General features: G+C 42.2%; 1 protein-coding gene across 8 annotated transcripts in view; it reads right to left on the bottom strand.

The window, feature by feature from the left end:
* Positions 1-19,901, bottom strand: part of PDS5A (PDS5 cohesin associated factor A) — a 91,760-nt gene that overhangs the window by 15,144 nt on the left and 56,715 nt on the right. For all 8 annotated transcript variants that reach the window (XM_070757077.1, XM_070757081.1, XM_070757079.1 and 5 more), the window contains exons 19-30: positions 19,320-19,480; positions 16,154-16,277; positions 14,594-14,752; positions 14,399-14,467; positions 13,817-13,953; positions 12,426-12,549; positions 10,760-10,964; positions 8,790-8,904; positions 5,048-5,180; positions 3,911-4,030; positions 2,021-2,083; positions 1,084-1,229 (exon numbers count right to left, since the gene is read on the bottom strand). In XM_070757077.1, the coding sequence (XP_070613178.1) occupies positions 1,084-1,229; positions 2,021-2,083; positions 3,911-4,030; positions 5,048-5,180; positions 8,790-8,904; positions 10,760-10,964; positions 12,426-12,549; positions 13,817-13,953; positions 14,399-14,467; positions 14,594-14,752; positions 16,154-16,277; positions 19,320-19,480 (1,556 nt within the window). The remainder of the gene's footprint in view (positions 1-1,083; positions 1,230-2,020; positions 2,084-3,910; positions 4,031-5,047; positions 5,181-8,789; positions 8,905-10,759; positions 10,965-12,425; positions 12,550-13,816; positions 13,954-14,398; positions 14,468-14,593; positions 14,753-16,153; positions 16,278-19,319; positions 19,481-19,901) is intronic.

Here is a 19,901-nt window from a genome sequence, read left to right as displayed (position 1 = left end):
ACAGGTTTGGGAGAAATGATTCCAACTGGCAGCCTTTCACCTCTGCTACTACTGTACGAAACATGATTTAAAGTGCAGGTTTCCAAACTGCAGTTTTCAGACTTGTGGACTTCAACTCTGAGAATTCCTGGCTGGCTGAGTAACTCTGAGAGTTGAAGCCTTAAAGTTGCCAAGTTCAGAGGCCCTCGATTTAAAGGACGTTTCCCTGAATGAATGTAGCACTACAACAGGAATAGGAATTTCAGTTCAAACATTTCTGAGAGGCAGGTACAGTGTTCCCTCGATTTCCGCGGGGGATGCGTTCCGAGACCGCCCGCGAAAGTCGAATTTCCGCGAAGTAGAGATGCGGAAGTAAATACACCATTTTTGCCTATGGACCGTATCACAAACCATCACTTAACACTTTAAACCCTTAAATTAACATTTCCCATTCCCTTAACAACAATTTACTCACCATTGTTACTGGTATTCACCATTGAATAAGACACTTAGTGATCCTGATATTTATAAACATAATTATTTATTAAGAATAATTATTTTTTTTGTTATTTATTTGCAAAAATTATTAGTTTGGCGATGACATATGACGTCATCAGGTGGGAAAAACTGTGGTATAGGGGGAAAAACCGTGAAGTATTTTTTAATTAATATTTTTGGAAAAACCGTGGTATAGGCTATTCGCGAAGTTTGAACCCGCGAAAATCGAGGGAACACTGTATATCATACAAAATAACTAAACAGCAAGCCTCATTGTTCCCCCCAAAGTAACAATGTTTGGAAAATGGAGGTTATGGAGAACAAAGATGAACGTTTCACTGATTATTTATTCAGGAGGTATATAAATGTTGCTGTTTACGTGCTTTGTTTATATGGTAAACTCAGTCCCAAAGTGCAATGTTTAGAGGATAAATAGGACAGCTCAAATTTTAACTACATTTCTGCAATCAGATTGAAAAAGGGCGTCAACAGAAAAAAACCACCCCTCTTTCACATTAGGGTGACTTCAGTAGAGTTTCATGCCAAGAAGAAGAAAAACTATGTCAATGATAAAGAGCCTGTTTGAATAGCGAAAATGCCACTGACCTTGTTCTGTTTTCTATTGGAGAATTCAACTCTGAATTTACGCTATTATTATTTCCAGTTTCTGGTCCTGTGTTTCGAATATAAGGCCTTCTTCCCGCGGCTGATAGAGGTTTATTTACTGCCCCTAATACGCCGGCTGGTTTTGGCTGTAAAATAGAAAAGTGGTTTACACAAAAAGGAAGGAAGGAAGGAAGGAAGGAAGGAAGGAAGGAAGGAAGGAAGGAAGGAAGGAAGGAAGGAAGGAAGGAAGGAAGGAAGGAAGGAAGAAATTGTTCTACTGCAAGGACAAATTTGAACTTGTTTGTTTGCCCTATCTGCTGCAGTTATTCAATCTCTTTTGCACTTTCTATTTAAATACAATAGTTTTGCTGAGCAAGGCTGTGAACGTAATTCAGGATTACTCTTCCATGCTGAAAGCTATTGAGTATTGCAGATATAATAGGGAAGGCTCTGTGTGTGTGAGAGAGAGAGAAAAAAGAGAATATAAAAATTTTTGTTTTCTTTCATTCTACTACTAAAAATTGCAAGTCTTTTGTTTGCTCTTGGCAACCATCCATGAATTTTTTAAAAAGCACCCAAGGTAAATGTGCAAATAGGCTTTTAAATAGATGTAGAGGGATATATAGTCCTCAATTTATAACTGCAATTGAGCCTGTCACCTTCTGACGCTTAAGTTAGTATAGATGTGCTATGTACAATTGAAAATTATTATCCTGGCAGCAGAAAGTTGTGATGCAATGCACAGCTCTGCTGGGTGAGTCCTTCCAAATTAAGAGCTAATTACAATCCTAAAATTCAATCCTTACAATGCTTATGATTACCTCTCACTTAACAATCCAAATTACAATCTATTTTTAACTTTCCCCAAAACTGAAAGACAGGTGATAGACTGTGTTGTATTGTTACAAATCAAGAATTACATCCATAAAAACAATACCTTTCCTGTTAAAAGGAGAATTCTCAATTCTTCGGAGATATAATTCCTATCGTTAGAAAAATCCTTCAAAGAAAAGGAGGGGGAGAAAAAACATTTAATTTTAAGTTGAAAAATCAGCTTTTTTCAGGTTCTGGTTATTCAGTTTGACAGTAATCCCACCCTATTGCTTCTACGTATTCCTTAAATAAATAAATGTTCATGTAAGGCAGGGGTGACCGAGCCTGGCAATTTTAAGACTTGTGGACTTCAACTCCCAGAATTCTCCAACCAGCATGGGGGGAATCGCAATCATAATCCCACAATGATGAAATAAATGCCATAAGTGCTATAAATCCAATGATAGATTTACTTTGTGTTTCTGAGGCATATCTACAAGCTATTTGTCATACAGTGCTACAGTGACTTTTAAAAATGGGAACAATGTCTGAATGAACTGTTTGCTTTACAATATTTTCAAATTCCCACTGGATAAATTAAAACCTGGATGCTGGAGTTCATGAACAATCTTCATGAAGGCATTCCCAAACCACGAAGCCGATTCCTTGTTCCTTGTTCCGACAAAACTCACTTTTTATCAAGTTACTATGAATTCTTCTCATTCACATCCAGTAGTTTTTTAGGGTAAATTTACAATCACAGACCTTATCTAGGTGGGAGAGCTACCAGGCCGATATCTTCAAAACTTGGCAAGAAGTCTCCGGAGAATCACGAACCAATTAAGTGAACTAATCATTTCCTGCAAACATCCCTCCCCTTTTGCTCCTCTTTTATTCCTTATGGGGAGGGCCATTCAATGTCCACCTGTGGCCTTACTCACAAATCGACCCTTGTTCCTTAGCTGCTCCCTTTGTCTGGCAACTTTGCACAGGTGCACACTGGGAACAGGCTCCACCTGTTTGTCTGCCTCACTGATGTCTGATTCCCAAGGCAGCTAATAACTGTCGGACAGCCCTGGCCCCATCTCTGTCCTGGATGTAGAGCTCTCATCAGAGCCTTCCCCAAACTCCAGGACTGGCCCGCGTTCCACCCCAACCTCCTCACTGTCCAAATCTGCTGCCAGGTCCACTGGCTGCTGGTGGGCCACAATACTTTGTTTATAAAGATGTCAAGAACTATTGGCATTTTATGTGCGCTTAAACTAAAATGGATTTTACTATCTTATTCCTTTCATGATCTGGCCTTTATATAATTGGCTTATATAATAAATTGGATATAAAGACAGTTCCGCATCCACATATTATACCAAGGTGTCCAGGGGGAAAGCATTTTGAAATTCCCAGATATTTCCCTGACATTTCTCTGTAACTTGCGATCTAGTTAAGGTGCAGTCATAAATGACGCCATACCAAACGGCTAAGCCATGGAGAAATATCGGTAGCTGAGGAAGCAAGTTGTTGCCAGTTATGCTCATTTTTGCTTGACTCTGCCAGACAGCGTGATCATGTTTTTTTAAACATTTCCCCCTGACTTTTAAACATTTTAATACAGTTTCATTTTCCCCCCTGATTTATTTTGTTTTTTTCCACAAATTCCCTGATAAGTCCCTGATATTTCCTGAACCGCCGATTTCCCTGATAATTCCCTGTTTTCCAGGTTTGCTAGACACGGGTACACATACACACAAGGGATTTTTTTCTTTGCTTAGCGTTAGAAATGAAGTATGTCTGAACCAACACTAAATGTAAAAAGCATTTTCAGCATTGTATTCCCACTGGAGAGAGAAGAGTTTTGGAATACAGTTTTTTAAAATTCAGGTCACCATCTTTTTAAAAAAAAGATAATTTAGAAAACATGACATAAGCTTACACAGTGTTTTCCTGCCATATCTGAAGAAAAGCTTAAATAAAAAGAACAAACTCAAATGTTTGACTTGATTGCTTGCCAACTTACCTTTTCAGGTTGCGTAAAAAATTTAGTTGGCAATACTGGATCCTTTGGGCATTCTGCATTACATAAAGCACTTTTGCTGTTGATTACACAGAGGGCTACGTCGCATACAGTGTAGAGCTTCTGAAGCACACAGGAAACCAACACAAGAGAAAGTTTGGACGTTATTTTGCCATTGTAATCAAAACATCTGCTAATCCTCATCAATAAGTCACCTATTGTAAGAATATTATGCTTTTTGTTTTCAATGGATTATACTTTGGAACAAACTAAAGCTGTCATTTTGTTCCAAGATAGCAAACATATTTTAAATGATGACTGGTCCGGGCACACAAAACCACAATTCACGGTACACGTGATGTTTCTTCAAGTTCCCACCAAATTAAGTGCTATTTTGGTAACATAATCAGCTACTATGTGAATTTATTTATTTATTTATTTATTATTTATTGGATTTGTATGCCGCCCCTCTCCGGAGACTCGGGGCGGCTAACAGCAATAATAAGACAGCGTACAATAATAATCCAATAATAAAAACAATTAAAAACCCATTAATATAAAAAACCAAACATACATACAGACATACCATGCATAAAATTGTAAAGGCCTAGGGGGAAAGAGTATCTTAATTCCCCCATGCCTGGCGGCAGAGGTGAGTTTTAAGTAGCTTATGAAAGGCAAGGGGGGGATTCTAATTTCTGGGGGGAGTTGGTTCCAGAGGGCCGGGGCCGCCACAGAGAAGGCTCTTCCCCTGGGTCCCACCAAGCGGCATTGTTTAGTTGACGGGACCCGGAGAAGACCCACTCTGTGGGACCTAACTGGTTGCTGGGATTCGTGCAGCAGAAGGCGGTCCCTGAGATAATCTGGTCCGGTACCACTTGCTATATATTTGGCAGGTATGCTTGTCAATCTCATCTGTAATATCTCTCCCTTACAGAATGCTGTTTTCATTTAACATGGCTAACAGTGAAACTAACTTTTTGTTCCCTTTTCCTCTATCATTTGAGATTGCTGACACAAAATGCTTACACCTCATTTTTTTTCCTCTGGAAAGAAGTGAGGGACTGCCTGAAGCATTTTTGTCTACTCGTTCAAAAACCGACTTTAAACCCTCATTTTCTCTTTCTTCACATTTCTTACTTCGCTGGCCTTTGGCTCGTCTGGCGTTTGGGCATCGTGGGTAAGCTTGATGCTTTCTGTCATCTTTTTCATGAAGGCGTGACTGTTGTTTTCATTCTTGGTCATCAGAACTTCCAGCATGAACCACAGACACCTAAACAGCCAAATGCCAGAAAGATATTAAAACACCTTTCTCTAGATAAAGGGCACACTTTAATCTGATAGGAACTCTAGCAGATCTGACCCTGGGTCACCCAGAAAGCAATGCACCACATTTTTCCCCCTCTGCCTACACTAATGGTACGAATGCGAAACTTTAGATATGCATTATTTGAATTGTCAGGAATGTGTGTGTAAATTTTGTGTTTCTTCAGACAGATAGTGTTCTGTCGGGCTCTCTGGTAGACTCCTCCCAAAAATTCACAGGTACAAATTTCAGACACACACACGTTTGAAAATTCAAAACAATGTTCTTTATAATGAAAATTCACTTAAGCCAAGCCCTCTTTTGGTATAGCAAAGAGCACTGGTCTCCAAACAAACTGGTAATTGGTACAAGTCCCTTATCAGTTCTGTGATACTTAGCTTGCAGCTGTGAGGCAATTCACAGCCCTTCTTCTTTCACAAAGTGAAACACACTTTGCTCTGGTTTAGTTTCAAAGTGGGGAAAAATCAGCACACAAAAGGTCAAAGTCAGTAAAGCAGTCATGGAACACAATGATCAGATAATCCTCCACAATGGCCAAAACCACAGGCTGCTATTTATAGCAGCCTCACTAATTACCACAGCCCCACCCAACCACCGGTGGCCTCATTTTCTTTTATAATAATCTCTCAGTTGTTGTTGCCTATGCATCACTCTCCGCATGCGTGGCTGTATCATTAACTCTTGTTCTGAATCCAAGGAGGAACTAGATAATTGATCTCCTTCTGAGCTGTCTGCCACACCCTCCTCCTCCCTGTCACTCATGTCTTCTTGGTCAGAGGAGCCTTCATCAGCAGATTCCACCGGGGGCAAAACAGGCCTGCAGCATGTGGATGTCTCCCCCACATCCACAGTCCTTGGGGCAGGAGCTGGGCCAGAGCTAACCACAACAGATAGTATAGCTGCAGCAGTGTTTCAAAATGGCATCTATAAGTGATGTAGGTTACAAGCAGCGTGTCATCATTGAATTTCTTACTGCGGAGAAAGAAACTGTTGGGAACATTCACAAATGTTTGTGTACATTTTATGGAAACTCTGCAGTTGACAGAAGTACGGTTAGTCGCTGGGCACAGAGGGTGAGGCCATTAGAGATGATTCACACAGTGCAGAAATGGCTTTGTGACCAGAACAAGGAGTGGTACTGACAGGGCATATACGCCCTTGTGTCTCGCTGGAGGAAGGCCATAGAATGGGACGGAGATTACGTGGAAAAATAGGGAGTGTAGAAGAAACATCATTCTTTCTTGTGTGTGTGTTTCATTGTGTTCAATAAATAATTGTTGAAGGAAAAAAAAAGTGGTGCGTTACATTCTGGGCGAACCTAGTATATTAGAATTCTGAGCCTACCTCCCGCAGATAAAAGAGGGTAAAAAAAGAATTTGGCATAGGAGCTACAAAGTAAGATTTATAGCTTAGGAACTTCAGTGGTGCAGTGGTTAGAATGCATTACTGCAAGCTACTTCTGCTGACCATCGTCTGCCAGCAGTTCGGCAGATCGAATCTCACCAGGCTCAAGGTTGACTCAGCCTTCCATCCTTCCAAGGTCAGTAAAATGAGGACCCACATTGTTTGGGGGCAATAGGCTTACTCTCTGTAAACCGTTTAGAGAGGGCTGTAAAGCACTGTGATGCGGTATATAAGTCTAAATGCTATTGCTGATACTAGTGCTATTGAGAAACACTGTGTTATAGAAATGAGAAAGTAGCAGATGGGCGCATTGATTCGTAGCTCACTGATGCTGCAAACAGAGAGGCTATTCATGTCCACTGATTTTACAAGAGGAAAATTGGCCAGGACGGGATGGAATGAAAGCTCAGGGAATGAAAACTCATTGAGACATTCTCATGCATCTGGTTTTTTTGCAGGACAGCGTTGGACCTGAACTTTTATAAAAAGTGAATAAAATATAAGTATTGGGGGCAATATGCTTACTTCCTGTAAACTGCTTAGAGAGGGCTATAAAGCACTGTGAAGCAGTATATAAGACACTGCGAGTTTGACACATGTGCTTTAAAGGAATCCAACTTCATTTCCAAATCTTGTTTTAGTTAATTAATTCAGGGATACTGGCCCAATTCCTTCCTACTTTTTTTACACTGACACATTTATGAAATTGAAATGAAATTCAATGGTGAAAAAAGTAAGGTTCTACATTTAGGCAAGAAAAACAAAATGCACAGGTACAGTATATGTGGTACATTGCTCAACAGTGGTATCTGTGAGAGGGATCTTGGAGTCCCAGTGGACAAGCATTTAAATATGAGCCAGCCGTGTGCAGCAGCTGCCAAAAAAGCCAACACAGTTCTAGGCTGCATTAACAGAGGGATAGAATCAAGATCACATAAAGTGTTAATACCACTTTATAAGGTCTTAGTAAGACCACACTTGGAATACTGCATTCAGTTTTGGTCACCGCAATGCAAAAAGGATATTGAGACTCTAGAAAAAGTGCAGAGAGGAGGGTATGTCTAGTTTAATGAAAAGAAGGGCTAGGGGAGAGATGATAGCAGTGTTCCAATATCTCAGAGGTTGTCACAAAAACAGGGAGTCAAGCTATTCTCCAAAGCACCAGAAGGCAGGACAAGAAGCAATGGGTGGAAACTAATCAAGGAGAGAAGCAACTTAGAACTAAGGAGAAATTTCCTGACAGTCAGAACATTTAATCCATGGAACAGCTTGCCTCCAGTAGTTGTGAATGCTCCAACACGAGAAGTTTTAAAGAAAATGTTGGATAACTATCTATCTGAAATAGTGTAGAGTTTCCTGCCTAGGAAGCAGCAGGGGGTTGGACTAGAAGACCTCCAAGGCCCCTTCCAACTCTGTTGGTATTATTATTATTATTATTATTTAATTACTATGCTTAAAAAATAAAAATAAAAAGAAGGAATTATATTATTTGTTCTCTCAGACTCATTCCCTTTATGTATTACTAGTCCCCACGTGAAATTCAAATGACAAATACAGTGTTCCCTCGATTTTCGCAGGTTCGAACTTCGTGAAAAGTCTATACCACGTTTTTTCAAAAATATTAATTAAAAAATACTTTGTGGGTTTTTTCCCTATACCACGGTTTTTCCCACCCGATGACGTCATGTGTCATCGCCAAACTTTCGTCTGCCTTTAATAATTTTTTTTTAAAATAAACTTTAATAAACAAACATGGTGAGTAATAATCTAAATGGTTGCTAAGGGAATGGGAAATTGTAATTTAGGGGTTTAAAGTGTTAAGGGAAGGCTTGTGATACTGCTCATAGCCAAAAATAGTGTATTTACTTCCGCATCTCTACTTCGTGGAAATTCGACTTTCGCGGGCGGTCTCGGAAAGCATCCCCCGCGAAAAGCGAGGGAATACTGTATTTAGATGGCAAAGATGTACCAAAAGAAAAAAAACAGAAAAAGAATCCGAATACTATGAAGGACTGCAAGTGCGTTAGAGGGGACAATTCTTCTTCTCTTCCCTTAACAAATCAGGACATTAAATTTGTATTTTAAAAATCCAGAAATGTAGCAGTTGAAATCCAACATATTAAAGACATTTAAATAAAAGGTGGCACATACTCCTTGATATCGCGGAGCTGGTCGATATCTTGCTGTTTTGTAAAATCTGGATCGTGAGCCAACAAATGAATCATATATGGGACCACGTACTCGGGCAGCAAAGATACAACTTTTTCTGGAAAAGAAAGAGAGAAAAAGACATAATGCTAAAGGTTATACATGAATAACTGGCACACAAACTTTCATCTACTAAGTATCAGAAAATTTACTTTTTTTCTACTGCAAAGCAAGCAGGGAATATATGCAAGTGATTGTAGTATTCCTTGTGTAGGTCAAAGGTCACATGGTTGGGCATGTCACGCTGTGGATTGACAGCCTCCAAAGACATTGAGAAACATCCAGTAGTTAGATAGTTAACTCTGTTTATTAATGTAGCTCCTCCTTTGTGATGTAACTGCTTTGCTCACATCCTCCTCCTTGCAGGAAGAAGAAGCTCTCTAGCTTCCGAGCATCTTTATTACGCTTTACATTCACTAGCAATGTAGATGTCCATTTTATGTCTCTTCAGACAAACTTTATTTTTCTACTTTTTCTAATAAAAGTTTAGTTCATTCGAACATGCTTTGTCTGTACTTTAATAGCCATCTCCTCCGGAAGGTCCTGGCTCAGTCCTAGCGGGCTGAGCACCTTGCAAAGGTAAGGACCCTCTAATTCCAACAGGGCAAGCCCAGATGTGACACAAAGCCACGTATGGATGCTCAGTTCACATTACGCTGTTAGCATGGGTTTTGCAAACACAGAGTTCTGCGTAGGCTTGGGAAAGTTCAAGCCCGGGGAAGTTCTACCATAGCTTGTAGCAAAATGTAACAGGAGTGTGCCTGCTGGCACCATCAAAGCAAATTCTTTACCTACTGCAAAAAAAGTTCCCTAGAGTTTGTCTTTGCACCTGAAACAGTAACAATGCTGGATTATTCACTGTACGCACGTTACCACATCATGTAAACTGCGCATGTACAATGATCCCTAGTTCATCGCGGGTGTTACGTTCCAGGACCACCCGCAATAAACGAAAAACCATGAAGTGGGGACGCTATATTTACATCGTAAATATAATATTAAAAAACATAAAAAGCACGCGCCCCCCCCCCCGCCCCTCGCCCAGTGCTCCTTTTTTCCTGTGCCTTACACCAGGAGAGAAGGGGAGGAGACGGGGTGGTAGTGGTGAGAGAGAAGCTTCAGGCGCCGCACCCACGGTCGGTGGTGGTGCTCCGCCCAGCTCCGTCCTCGCAGCTCCTGCGCTGGGCTCTCCTCCTCCGGAGTGACGCCGGATCTTCCACCAGCACCATGTAAATGGCGTTGTCGGGCTCAGGAAGAGGAGAAGGCGGCGGAGGCAAGGGCTTGCAAACAGCACCACCCCCCCCCCCCCGGCGGCACAAGGCGGACGCAGCGGTTGGGGAGCTGCTGTCAGAGCAGCAGAGGTCCACTGATGTCAAGCCTGGCGGCGGCAAGCAAAATCACCACCAGGAGAAGCAGCGCGTTTGAAAATCCGTGGCTTGGTTTCCATGCTTGTCCCTGGGGGATGAGTAGCAGGGCCACTCTGGGGCCCGCAGAGGGGCAGATCGGTGCAGGGTTGGAGCCCACACACGCCGCAAGCACGCCGCAGCCGAGAGGTCCCCTCTAGCCAGTCGTGCTCCCCTGTCCCGCCCCCTCAGACCTGGAGCAAGCGGCGGCAGTGGCGGCTGTCGGGTTGCTACATTAAACCCCCCCCCCGCAATGCACCGAAGTCACTAAAGGTGAACCGCAAAGTGGCGAGGGATCACTGTACATAGCTGAAGCAGCATAGAGATAACATTGATTAGAAAAAAGCTGGGTGAAAAATAAAGTTGGTTTCATTTGTTCGCTCCATGTCTCGTGTCTCTCTCTTTGAAGCCTTCGCCGTTCTACAGGTGATCTATTTTACAAAGCCATAAACAGAAATAGAAATGTTGCGAGAGAGAGAAAAAGTAAACTTTTAAGCAAAAGCTACTCACCATTTGCCATGGGGTTCTGCTTGATGTACTCTCGTCGTATGCTTATATTTTTAAGCAAACACTGCCGAGCATGAGCTCTTCTTTCTTTTACAGGGTCTTTGGCACACAGTGCAAATATTGCCATGTACTCCAATGGGAGCAATAATTTTACTAGTGCCTTGTGTAGCTTCTGAGCAAATATCTGCCTCACTTGGTAACATTCATCCTATATGAGGAGAAGACAAGGACAAGTGAACAATGAAGAGAAAGACCATAAAAATTGGTCTATACCTAGAGAGTATTAAAAAGGTTAATGGAAAATGTCAATATTTATTTATTTATTTATTGGATTTGTATGCCGCCCCTCTCTGCAGACTCGGCGCGGCTAACTACAGTAATGAAACAGCATATAATAATAATCCAATACTAAAAACAGTTTAAAACCCATTATTATAAAAACCAAACATACATACAGACATACCATGCATAAAATTGTAAAGGCCTAGGGGGAAGAGTATCTCAATTCCCCCATGCCTGGCGGCAGAGGTGGGTTTTAAGCAGCTTACAAAAGGCAAGGAGGATGAGGGCAATTCTAATCTCTGGGGGGAGTTGGTTCCAGAGGGCCGGGGCCGCCACAGAGAAGGCTCTTCCCCTGGGTCCCGCCAAGCGACATTGTTTAGTTGATGGGACCCGGAGAAGGCCAACTCTGTGGGACCTAACTGGTCGCTGGGATTCGTACAGCAGAAGGCGGTCCCTGAGATAATCTGGTCCGGTGCCATGAAGGGCTTTATAGGTCATAACCAATACTTTGAATTGTGACCGGAAACTGATCGGCAACCAATGCAGACTGCGGAGTGTTGGTGTAACATGGGCATATTTGGGGAAGTCCATGATAGCTCTCGCAGCTGCATTCTGCACAATCTGAAGTTTCCGAACACTTTTCAAAGGCAGCCCCATGTAGAGAGCATTACAGTAGTCGAGCCTCAAGGTGATGAGGGCATAGTTTGATTATATCCAACAATAGCTTTTGTTCAACCGGGGGGGGGGCATCAATACCCCATTTGTTTGTTTGTTGTATGTCTTTGTCTCTGTAAAATTAGGTAAAAGCTCTATAATTTATTATGTATAATTGAAAATAGAGCATCTGAAACAGGAAATGGTGTTAATTTTAACTAAATTTGATAATAGCATTTGATTGATAAGGGGCTACAAATTCCCCATTTGTTTGTTATGTGTTTTTCTTCTTGTTAATGTTTGTTGTTGGTTTTTATTATTATTATTACCATTTACTAGATTTGTATGCTGCACTTCTCCAAAGACTCGGGGCAGCTCAGTTTGTTATTTGCGTTCAAGAAAAATTAAAAAAATTAAAAAGAGAAAGAGGGCAAATGAATTTTCAGAACAGCGAATCTATGGCAGGAGTCCCCAATCTCTTGGTCCATGGCATCCCAACAGCCAGGCCACGCCAAACCTTTCTCCCTGGAACCCGTCCCTGATGCCCAAAAGATTTGGGTCCACTGATCTATGGTATTTTAGGTAAATCATCGATACAATGTATTTAATTCTTTTTGTTTTTCATTTCATGCTTCCTTACAAAAAACATTTTGTACTAGAGACAAAAAGCATCAAAAAAGAGAAAGGCAAGCCCACACAACTTTCAGACACTGCTTGAAACACAGCTCCTTACATTAATGACCAGTGCACAGAGCTGGAATTGTTCTGGTGTTATAATTTCATGGTAACAGGGCTCCTGGGCGAGCTTCATTATGGCACCACCAGCAGCCAACCGTAGTCGCGACATGTCTGATTTGCTATAAAGAGAAGAAAAGGGGGGGGGGAAGGTATAATTTCTAGAGCAAAATATGTTTAAAACCGAAGACACACAATTTGGCTGATGATGCTTAGCAAAATGTATCACACTTGATACAATGAGTTCTGCTTGAGAGTACGGTTATCACCCTCTCTTAAAAGTCTCACATTAATGAACAAATACAGATTTTCATTGCCAAATTTGGCTGTTTTGCTCATCATTATGGACTGCATTTTTGTGCTAACATTCTGTGCTGACTAACGGTCCACAATTGACAAATGCAAATACAATGGGTAGGTCCTGTATTTCTGCTAGATCTGAATCAGCATCCTTTACAATTCAGCTGCAAATAGATTGGTATTTCCAAATCGAATTGCGTGCAAGCTAGAAAGTAATACTTCAATACCTCTACCTACGAACGCCTCTACTTACGAACTTTTCTAGATGAGAACCGGGTCTTCAAGATTTTTTTTTGCCTCTTCTCAAGAACCATTATCCACTTACAAGCCCAAGCCTCCGAAACTGTAACCGGAGAAGGCAGGGAGAAGCCTCCGCGGGGCCTCTCTAGGAATCTCCTGGGAGGAAACAGGGCTGGAAAAGGTAGGAAGAAGCCTCCACGGGGCCTCTCTAGGAATCTCCTGGGAGAAAACAGGGCCGGAAAAGGTGGGGAGAAGCCTCCATGGGGCCTCTCTAGGAATCTCCTGGGAGGAAACAGGGCCAGAAAAGGTGGGGAGAAGCCTCCGTGGGGCCTCTTTAGGAATCTCCTGGGGGGAAACAGGGCCTCCACCCTCCCTGTGGTTTCTCCAATTGCACGCATTATTTGTTTTCACATTGATTCCTCTGGGAAAAAATGCTTCTTCTTACAAACTTTTCTACTTAAGAACCTGGTCATGGAACGAATTAAGTTCGTAAGTAGAGGTACCACTGTATTAGCTTTCTATTTTTTCTTTTCAATGTGGACTCTTATCCTATTTTTCCTCCCTTTAAAGGAGCCCTGAAGTCTGCTTAATCTGTGTTCTACATAGACTGAAATGTACATGGCACAGAGCATTAAAAAAAACCCAACGTTGCAATACTGAGGAGGAATTTGAACAGCTCAACCCACGCCGAACGTCTGTGCGTTTTTGGCATTCCAAATTCAGCAAAGGGAACTGAGAAGCAGAGAACCTTTGTTCCCTGGGGGGAACAGATGGTCCCTGGCTGCCTTGACTGAGGCGCATCGGTGCACATGGACAGATTGGAGTGCTGGCGTCTGTTAAAAGTCTTGCCTAATTTTTTTCTGTTCTGTCAAGTCTCCTTCGCTGACCAACATGGCTGATAGTAACCGAAGCGTTGAATTTGCAGATTTGGATTGGTTGTTCTTCATCCCCAAGAGCCAGCGCACCAGGAGCTTAATGGCTTGAACCTGTTATAAAAACATGAATGCCGCTATGAGGAAGAGTCACTTCCAGCTTTCGAGAATCAGTTCTAAAGCCAGAGGACGGGTCTTAATCAGATAATCAGAACTTCAGAAAAAACAATTGCTGCCAATCTGCCGTCCTGTATACTGCACGAGTCAAAAAGAGGGCGGTGAAAATATTTACTGACCCCTCACATCCTGGACACAAACTGTTTCACCTCCTACCCTCAAAGCGTTGCTACAGAGCACTGCACTAGACACAAGAACAGTTTTTTTCCCCGAACGCCATCACTCTGCTAAACAAATAATTCCCTCAACACTGTCAAACTTTTTACTAAGTCTGCACTTCTATTTCTACTAGTTTTTTCTCATCATTTCCATCATCCATTTCCTCCCACTTAGGACTGTATCACTGCAAATTGTTGCTTGTAGTTAAAGGAACTACATTTACCTTAGCTAGGACTTCTGGGGACACCTCTTCATCCGGAGACCACAACTTCCCATTTTTTTCACCTGTGGACTGCAAGATTTTAAAACGATTAAAGATCGACCAAAGACAGTCATTTCAATATGAATGCTAATCACCTGTTTTACTTCCCTCCCCACCCCCTTCCCATCGCATTTGGCAAAATTATACTCAACGTACCCTATCATTCATCAGAAGATCTTTCACAATGAAGTTTGCAACTACGGATTTCATGGGGGATGCAAATTGGTCTGGGGCCAGCATGGAAATGTGACCTAAAGAAACTAGGGGAGTTATGAGCTGCTCCGGAACATCAGCATTCAAACTTCGACTTAAGGGCTGAAGGGAAAGAAAACAAAGGATTAAGCAAGGCACATTAGGACAGTCTTTAGAAATAAATTATTGTAGTGTCTTCATTAAGTTTATTAAATATATAAAACTCCAGAAATGCAATAGAGGCTCAGTTTCTTAATACAGTGGTACCTCTACCTAAGAATGCCTCTACTTACGAACTTTTCTAGATAAGAACTGGGTGTTCAATATTTTTTTGCCTCTTCTCAAGAACTATTTTCCACTTACAAACCCGAGCCTCCGAAACTGTAACCGGAAAAGGCAGAGAGAAGCCTCCGTGGGGGCCTCTCTAGGAATCTCCTGGGAGGAAACAGGGCCTCCACCCTCCCTGTGGTTTCCCCAATCGCACATATTATTTGCTTTTACATTGATTCCTCTGGGAAGAATTGCTTCTTCTTACAAACTTTTCTACTTAAGAATTTGGTCACGGAATGAATTAAGTTCATAAGTAGAGGTACCACTGTATACTGTTAGAAGAGTATATTAGAATAGCCCCCCTCCCCCCCCCCCCCCAATCTAACATTACGCCTTTAATTTTCCGGCTACCAGAAAGTCAAATACAATTTTATTTATCTTGCTACTTGGAGAATCCTGATCGCACAAGTGGCTAGAATGCAGTATTGAAGTCTTACTTTGCTGACTGCCAGCAGTTCAATCCTGACCGGCTCATGATTGACTCAGCTTTCCATTCTTCCAAGAATCAGATTGTTTCAGTAGGTGACAGGCGGGCGGCGGCGCTTCTCGGCGGCCTCCCGAACCCGAAAAGTTCGGCAAAAGTTCGGGTTCGGGAGAACGCCGAGAAGCCCCTCGGCCGTTTTAAAAGGTGACAGCCGGGCGGCGGCGCCCACCGGAGCACCATTTTGCAATTCCCCCCACCCCTTGCACGCATTAATCGCTTTTACATTGTTTCCTATGGGAAACATTGTTTCGTCTTATGAACTTTTCGCCTTACGAACCTCCTTCCGGAACCAATTATGTTCGTAAGACGAGGTATTACTGTATAAGTCTAAGTGCTATTGCTAGACTTTCCTTTCCTTCCACGATGGCACAGTGGTTAGAATGCAGTATTGCAGGCTAATTCTGCCAACTGCACGCAGTTAGATCCTGACTGGCTCAAGGTTGACTCAGCCTCCCATCCTTCCGAGGTCAGTAAAATGAGGAGCCAGATTGTTTGGGTGCAGAAAGCTGACTCTGTAATCCGCATTAAAAGGGCTGTAAAATACTGTATGTAAGTCTAAGTGCTATTTTTATGGGAGTAAAAATAGTTCATTCCCCCCACAAATTAAATTAGGTTAATTTGATTTCTTACAAAATTCCATGGTGTGACAATCATTAATAAGCGGGCTCTAATTTTTGACAGCATTTTTGAAAGCAGTAGCAGAACGTTACCTCGAAGATTTGAGCAAGCTGAACTTCTTTATTTGAAAATATGGCGTGTATGCAATGGACCGCTTGCTTGGCTTGATGAGGTGTTCCTCTCTTAGCTTTCTGGTGCAAGATTGGAATAAGGGTTCTGTAAAGACACATAGTTTTCATTCATTCAGTCACTGAATTTCTATATTCTTCCATCTCAGTCAATGACTCTGAATTAGCATACAATTTTTTAAAAAATACTACAATTAAAAGAAATAAAAACATTTTAAAACCAACTACAGTGGTGCCTCAAGATACGAACCCCTCGTCTTACGAACAACTCGTGATACGAACCCGGGGTTCAGAAAAATTTTGCCTCTTCTTACGAACTTTTTTCGAGTTACGAACCGGCGTTCGGAGACTGCTGGGAAGCCGCGCGGCTGTTTTAAAAGGTGACAGCCGCGCGGCGGGGCTTCCCAGAAGCCTCCCGAACGCCGGTTCGTAACTCGAACAAAGTTCGTAAGAAGAGGCAAAATTTTTCTGAACCCCGGGTTCGGGGTTCGGGGGGTTGCTGGGAAGCCCCCCAGGCCGGCTGCGACCTTTTAAAACAGCCGCGCCGCTTCCTAGCTGTCTCCCGAAGCCAAACGCCAAAGCCGAACTTCCGCGTTCGGCGTTCGGAGACAGCTGGGAAGCCGCGCGGCTGTTTTAAAAGGTCGCAGCCGGCCTGGGGGGCTTCCCAGCACCCCCCTGAACCCCGAACCCGGGTTCGGGGGGGTGCTGGGAAGCCCCCCAGGTCGGCTGTCACCTTTTAAAACAGCCGCGCGGCTTCCCAGCAGTCGCCGAAAGCCGTTTTTTTGCGGGGGTTTTTTTGGTTGCACGGATTAATTGACTTTACATTGTTTCCTATGGGAAACAATGTTTCCTCTTACCAACCTTTCGTCTTACGAACCTCCTCCTTGCACCAATTAAGTTCGTATCATGAGGTATTACTGTATTTATAAATACTTATACTTACATGAAACAAAATAGATATTTTGGGGGGATTTATTAACTGCCCATAAACGGCAAAATTACTATAGAACAAAAATGGAAAATTCTTAGTTTAGCATAATTTTTTAATTGTTATCCCATACTGGAGACAAAATCTAAATTAAAAAGTAATACGAAGTGCTTGAACTTTATGAACTTTATGCACACCTGGCTTTAGTTTACGACTACGACTGAGCCCAAAATTTATGTTGCCAAGTTAGACAGCTTGTGTAAGCTTTGCCCCATTTTATGACCTTTCTTACCACAATTATTAATGGCTGCAGTTGTTAAGAACTTACTTAACAACTGCAGCCATTAGTAATTGTTGTTAAGTGAATAAGATAAAGATAACCTTTACTGTCACTTTTCTATGTACACAATGGCACACATTAAAATGAAATTCTCTATGTGTGTGTGTCTGTGTTTGTGTATTATATATACAGTATATTATGTGCATGGATATACACTGCTCAAAAAAATAAAGGGAACACTTAAACAACAGAATATAACTCCAAGTAAATCAAACTTCTGTGAAATCAAACTGTCCACTTAGGAAGCAACACTGATTGACAATCAATTTCACATGCTGTTGTGCAAATGGAATAGCTGTGCAAACGAAATAGTCAATGAAAATATTTCATTCACTCAGATCTAGGATGTGTTATTTGAGTGTTCCCTTTATTTTTTAAAGCATTATATATTATATCCATGCACTATATACACCATACTGTGTACACAGATAGAGTGTTGCAGTATATCAAGCTATGTTGGGATAGGATTTTATTAATCTGGAATTCTAGCATAGAAATATATATTCTCTGTGTGACCCTGATTCAAAAACCCCAGGACAAGGAAAGGCCGTAAACCTAATCTGCATCCCTGGTTCAGAGGTTCAGAATAAACATCTCTAAAGCTTTACAACTCAGGACAGGATCAAAGGGGGGAGGTTTCATTGCCTGGAGCAACACAAAACCAGCAGGCCAATTAAGGGAGATTAGGCCAGATAAGAAAGGTGCGAATAAACATCTGCCTTTTATGAAGTTCCTTCCTTGATATGTATAAAGATCCTTGAAGTTCCTTTCCTTGATATGCATGGGAAAGGGAGAAACTCAAAGATACGTTTGAAGCTATGTATCATTTTGACATGTATATGTAATCATACCCCATTTCCTTATGTTCCTAAATAAATAGAAGCGCATGGCTCTACACCATGTCACTTCACCCAGAGAGAGAATGTGTCCAGTTTCTACTTTCTAGGATTCGCGTTCGTGAGTGACCCCACTGGCTTGCCTTGCTCTCTGTCCCTTTTGAAGGCATTGCCTTCATTAGGACTCAGCGGTACCACAATAGAGTGCAGTACTGCAGGCTGCTTCTGCTTGGCGGAACACAGGCGCACCTGCATCTCCGCACACGATTTTGCTACATGCACGGGCGCAGAAGCATAATTCTGCTCAAAATCATGGTACACCCAGAGCCCCGGAAGCAAGCCCAATTAGGCGTTCCAGCTAGCAGCCCACCCCTGTGTTCTGGTTTCAGGCTAATTCAGATAATAATTGGAATAAATGATTACTCAATGCATATCTTTGTAAAAACACAACATCTTCTTTATTTCTCCTTTTTCTCTCATTCATACACCAGGTTTGCACGCAGTGTTTTCTTTTCTCATCTCTATCTTTAGTAGTTAAGTAAATTATCTTGGTAGTAACATAAACACATTCCACAAGTCATTCTAAAATTTATGAGCTGATCAGTGCTAGCCAGGAGTCATAAAAGCAGGTAATAAATCACACATTTGTTAGCTTACGCTCCGGAGCGTGTTGAGATGGCAAGATTGAACGGAATCAGCTTCTTCTTCCGTCCACACCCGGATGTGAGGTAATTGATTAATTAATTCCTCACTCTCTAATATCTCCTCCCTTTCTTCTAAGCATCTCTGATAGCGTCTAAAATGGGGATCAATCCATCTACCATCTCCCTCATTTGATTCATCCGAACTCATGTCTATGTCATTAGCTCCGTGGTCATCACTAACATTGCCATCTCTAAATCAGGTAAATTTACAATCTCTAAATCACCCTCCTCCTCCAATCTGAACATTCCTCAGGCTGCAAGGGAGCATACACAACACCCAGGGGGGAGATGCTTCATTATTAGCAAGTCAGAATGCACTCACGATCGTATCTGAGGCAGATCGGTCTCTATTTTGTGGCCAGTATTCCTGAATATTTGAATGGCTGCCTCCGCCACCTTGTCGTCTTCCATTCTGAGGCACTGTAGGAGAGATTCGTATGTCTCTGCGGAGTGGAACGAGGTAGGATGTGTGAAAGACAAAACCTATGGATACATATCAAACCAAAAAACATTTTAATAGAAGGCAAGCCGGTTATCTGAAAGAGTGGCACAGGATGATACGCGCCTAAACCAGTTGGGGTAGGCAATTCCTTTTCCCAATGGAGAAATTGAGACTGGGTGGAAGGCCAAATCAAATAGGACTGTGAAGGTGTGTGAGCATGTGTGAGGGTTATCTGGAAAGTAAAGTTACAAGGCACGTAGCTCTCACGGGGAATGTTTGCGGGGGAAATTGGTATTACAATCGCGTAGCAGGAAGCCAGCGGAAAAGAACGAGCAGTGCCAGTGGTCTGTAGATCATCGACTGGCGTTGTGGTGAAGGTTAGAGATGAGCGTCCTCATTCCATTTCCTTCCAGGTGCGAAATGTGTGCTGTAAGATGCTACCTGAATGCTAAGGGCATGAAT

The sequence above is a fragment of the Erythrolamprus reginae genome, chromosome 7 (genome assembly GCF_031021105.1).
Source record: "Erythrolamprus reginae isolate rEryReg1 chromosome 7, rEryReg1.hap1, whole genome shotgun sequence".
Lineage (NCBI taxonomy): Eukaryota > Metazoa > Chordata > Lepidosauria > Squamata > Dipsadidae > Erythrolamprus > Erythrolamprus reginae.
The sequence above is the reverse complement of the archived record's forward strand: the minus strand, read 5'-3'. Positions and strand labels throughout refer to the sequence as shown.